Source organism: Heteronotia binoei, chromosome 10 (assembly GCF_032191835.1).
Source record: "Heteronotia binoei isolate CCM8104 ecotype False Entrance Well chromosome 10, APGP_CSIRO_Hbin_v1, whole genome shotgun sequence".
Taxonomy (NCBI): Eukaryota; Metazoa; Chordata; class Lepidosauria; order Squamata; family Gekkonidae; genus Heteronotia; species Heteronotia binoei.
Window position 1 is genome coordinate 7,480,368 of NC_083232.1, and position 4,581 is coordinate 7,484,948.

General features: G+C 47.0%; 1 protein-coding gene across 1 annotated transcript in view; it reads left to right on the forward strand.

Moving 5' to 3' along the window:
- The first annotated feature begins 4,518 nt into the window (after nt 1-4,518).
- The window catches only part of LOC132578330 (putative transferase CAF17 homolog, mitochondrial), a 15,790-nt gene continuing 15,727 nt past the window's right edge, over nt 4,519-4,581 (forward strand). Inside the window, exon 1 of the mRNA XM_060248272.1 lies at nt 4,519-4,522. Within this exon, the coding sequence (XP_060104255.1) occupies nt 4,519-4,522 (4 nt within the window). The remainder of the gene's footprint in view (nt 4,523-4,581) is intronic.

Consider the following 4,581-nt stretch of genomic DNA (forward strand, 5'->3'; position numbering starts at 1 on the left):
AGCTTGCGTTCAACATCGTCTGCCTCGCTGAAGATAGCCTTGTGGACTTGAAGTTCATTCGCTGTTCCCTTGCTTTTGTTTAGTGATTTGTCGGGTCATCTGCCCGACTCCATTATATTTCCGCAGGCGTTGCGCGAGAAGAGCTCCACGCAGATTATGCCCGTTTTCACTGTCGCTTATCAGGGAGGACCAGATAATATGTGCAGCGTAAATTATTTTAAGAGATTCTTATGTCTCTAATACTTATGCTTTTTCTAAATTTGGGAAACTGCCTTGCTGTTTATTCACACCTTCCTTCCTTCTTTATGGAAAGACTCAGAACAACAGGCAAAAAAAGGAGCAGTGCCCATGAAACACCAGTCCCAACTTGCTAAGTTCTTAGATCATATATTGACATCACAACGAAGCGCCAGGTGTACAGAAGCCTCTGTGTGCTTGGATTGGCTCCAGAGAGAGCCAGTTTAGTGTAGTGGTTAAGTGTGCAGACTCTTATCTGGAAGAACCGGGTTTGATTCCCCCCTCCTCCCCTTGCAGCTGCTGGAATGGTCTTGGGTCAGCCAGAGCTCTAATAGAGAGCCAGTTTGGTGTAGTGGTTAAGTGCATGGACTCTTATCTGGGAGAATGGGGTTTGATTCCCCACTCCTCCACTTGCAGCTGCTGGAATGGCCTTGGGTCAGCCATAGATCTAATAGAGAGCCAGTTTGGTGTAGAGATTAAGTGCGCGGACTCTTATCTGGAGAACCGGGTTTGATTCCCCACTCCTCTACTTGCACCTGCTGGAATGGCCTTGGGTCAGCCATAGCTCTAATAGAGAGCCAGTTTGGTGTAGTGGTTAAGTGCGTGGGCTCTTATCTGGGAGAACCGGGTTTGATTTTCCACTCCTCCACTTGCAGCTGCTGGAATGGTCTTGGGTCAGCCAGAGCTCTAATAGAGAGCCAGTTTGGTGTAGTGGTTAAGTGCATGGACTCTTATCTGGGAGAATGGGGTTTGATTCCCCACTCCTCCACTTGCAGCTGCTGGAATGGCCTTGGGTCAGCCATAGATCTAATAGAGAGCCAGTTTGGTGTAGAGATTAAGTGCGCGGACTCTTATCTGGGAGAACCGGGTTTGATTCCCCACTCCTCTACTTGCACCTGCTGAATGGCCTTGGGTCAGCCATAGCTCTAATAGAGAGCCAGTTTGGTGTAGTGGTTAAGTGCGTGGGCTCTTATCTGGGAGAACCGGGTTTGATTTTCACTCCTCCACTTGCACCTGCTAGCATGACCTTGGGTCAGCCATAGCTCTGGCAGAAGTTGTCCTTGAAAGAGCAGCTGCTGTGAGAGTCCTCTCAGCTCCACCCACCTCACAGGGTGTCTGTTGTGGGGGAGGAAGGAGAGTGTGAGCCGCTCTGAGACTCTTCGGAGTGGAGGGCGGAATATAAATCCAATGTCGTCATCGTCGTCGTCTTCTTCAGTTCCAGCAGCTAGCACTGAACGCATCCGCCTGAAGATCCTGCTTCCAGCTTTTCCCCTTTTCTGTGTTCTCACCATATTTGCCCTGGGAGTAGCCTCCACTTTTCCTTGCCAGAGAGAAGGAATTATTGTACAGCTGTTTCGATTTTTCGGTCTACTGGCTATGGCCTGCGGTTAGGAGGATAAGCAGAAAGAAAAATCAAAACAGTTGTACTATATTTTATAAGAACTTTCTATCAGTCTGTGACTAGACTTGAGATAACCGCAGAGGGTCTATGAATAGATCAGTCGCCGCTTGTATCAGTTCTTTTGACAGGTTTTTTTTGGGAGGGGGGGAAGAATTAAATGTTTATTTTAATATTTTTAAAAATCTACCACCTGACTTCAAAGGCTCTTGGAATTATCTTTAAAAAAATAACTCAAGTTTTTCCTTAAAAAAAAAAGATATGTAACACACACACGCCGCTTTATTTTACAAAATATGTTCTAAATCACTGTGGATGCTAAAATGTTTTTTTTCCTTTGTTTTCAGAGCTGGCGTGAAAAGGAAAGGTATATCATTCTGGATTTAAAATTTCAAAATGGTTCCTCCAGATGGCTTTTACTATATTACTTTCCAATCGGAGGTTTTTAAAATTATTTTTGCTCCTTTTAGAATCGTAGCGACGCAATCTGTTTGCAAATGAGTTCTCGTTAACCGTCAGGAATTGCTCACAGTTTAAGAAGAGTTCTTTTAAAAATGCTTCAGGAAAAAGATTCAGATTTAAGACTTCAGAATCGCGTAGAAAAGCTTTTGCAAGGGTTTTTTAAATTAATATTTCTTGTATATGACCCCTGAGGTTCCGGATTCCCCTCTGCCATAGCTAGCAAGTGGCCGCACCTGATTGTGTAGCAGTGTAAAGTTATGGAAGTTTGTATAAACTACAGAAAGCGAGAGCAAGTGTTTGCCCAGTTTATACAGGAGTCCATTTTGTTAGAAGGTTCCTGATAACTGCAACAGCTAGTGGATTGCTGCAGCTATTTGCAAAGCCCCCTACCCACCCACCACCTTGCACTCCCTCCGGGAGCCTTTTCTTATTGTGGAGCAGCAGAGAGGAGCAAAGGTGGCTGAACAAGCGGAATACTGAGTGAGTCGATGGGCAGAAAACACAACAAAACTATGCAGCTTCGAGGATTCAAACTGAAAGATCAGATCCATCAATTCTAATTCAGCCCGTAAATTCTAATTCCGCACGGTGGAATCAAGCGTGTTCGTCTTTGGATCCAGTAAAGATATGAAGGAACCCGATAGCCCCCACGTTTCGCATGTGTCTATCTTTTAGTGCGGCGCTGGAAGGAGATGTAGGTGTTAACGGGACCGGATCGACATGTTTTTTGAGGGGGGGGCAGAATTAAAAAATGACGCCCCCTTATGGGCCATTCTGTCTTACAGTCCCATAGAATGCAATGGACTTCATACCCAATTTGACGCCCCCCCCCGCCTCTGGCAGTGCCCTGAGCAAGCGCACCCCCCTAGATCCGGCCCTGGAACTGGAGCACTCTTGATACTGGAGACGGGTGATTGTTCTCATCTCTTCTCCCCGCCCCCCCCCCCCCCAATAATGGCCTATTAATGGTCACCCAGCGGTAGCACTGCCCAGCAAGTTCACATCAGAGGGGACACCTTTGTGATACGAGTGACAGAAATCAGGTTAAGGGTCCCCTGATCCGTCATCCACACATTTAGAGGGCAGGACTCACCTTAGGAAGCCATCAGAGAAGTTTGCGTGCTGGGAAAATGGGCTTCAGGCTTCCTGTATCCTGCGATCACATGACTCGGGACACTTAGAGCCAAAAAGGAGGTGTCTAACAGGCTGTTTCCACTGGCTAAAACAGCCCAGGAGGGAAGCCAAAGCCTGCTCTCCCCATTTGCAGCGCTTGGAGCTGCACTGAGCGTTTGCAGCTCTTTCTAAGGGAAGTTCCTTTCTGTGTGACTTAAGGATCATGGTCAGCGGATTCCCAGATCCACATCGCTTAGATCGGGGCCGGCCAAACTTGCTTGACATAAGAGCCGCATAGAATAAACATTAGATGTTCGAGAGCCACAAGAAATGAATGTCATGTTCAAGAGCCGCAAGGCAGGCAAATAGATGGGGAGGGAGAGGTGGAAAGAAAGCAGCTTTAAATGCATTCTCCAAGCCACCAGCTGGCTTGGCTTGGAGAATTGATTTAAAGAGAGTAATGCCTTCCCAAGCCAGCCAACGGGGTGGTGGGATCTTCGAGAGCCACCCAATATGTGTGAAAGAGCCACACATGGCTACCGAGCCACAGTTGGCCACCCCTGACTTAGATCATTTAGCCGGACCCCAGGACTCAGAATACTTTCCTGCAGCTGCCTGATGCTTCAGGAAAGGAGCTTACATTCAGGATTTTAAGCAAGGCATATGTTGGGCAGGCATTTGGAATTAAGGAAGGGGTGTGTGCGTAGGACAAATCTGAGCAGCTATTTTAAGGGGTCCAGTGAGTCTCCGCCCTGGTAAAAGGTCACTTTATCTTAGCGTTAACGTGAAACAACGTGTCCTTGAAAAGGAATCATGTGTAATGGGTACTTTACACCTGACTGTAAAAGATTGCTAAAGGACGCATTAAATGATCTGTGTCAATAAACTCGAGCTGATTTTTGTGCCTTTTGAGTTGTACAGCTGAGTACACAGGAAAGCCTGGCAAACTCGAGGCTTGCAATCAATGTTGCGTGGTTTGTACTCAGAACAGCTTCCCCAGGTACGGGCTGGGGAAAGCCTATTTCAGGGGTGGCCAAACGGTAGTTCTTTCACACTGCCCTGTTGGCCAGCTTGGAGAAGGCATTGCTCTCTTTCAATGACTTCAAGCCAAGCCAGCTGGCAGCTTGGAGATCGTGTGGAAAGTTAAAGTTGCTTTCTTTCTACCTCTCCCCCCCTCTATTTTCCTTCCTCAAAACACCTGATGTTCAGCCACCCCTGGTCTAGTCAGTCCCCCTTCAACTGACAATACACTCAGAAGTCAAAAGTGGTCCCTTGGACAAACGACAACAGGGAGAAATTCCAGAAGAATGCGTAAGAATATAAGAGAAGCCACGTTGGGTCAGGCCAACACTGTAACAGCAGAATGATGA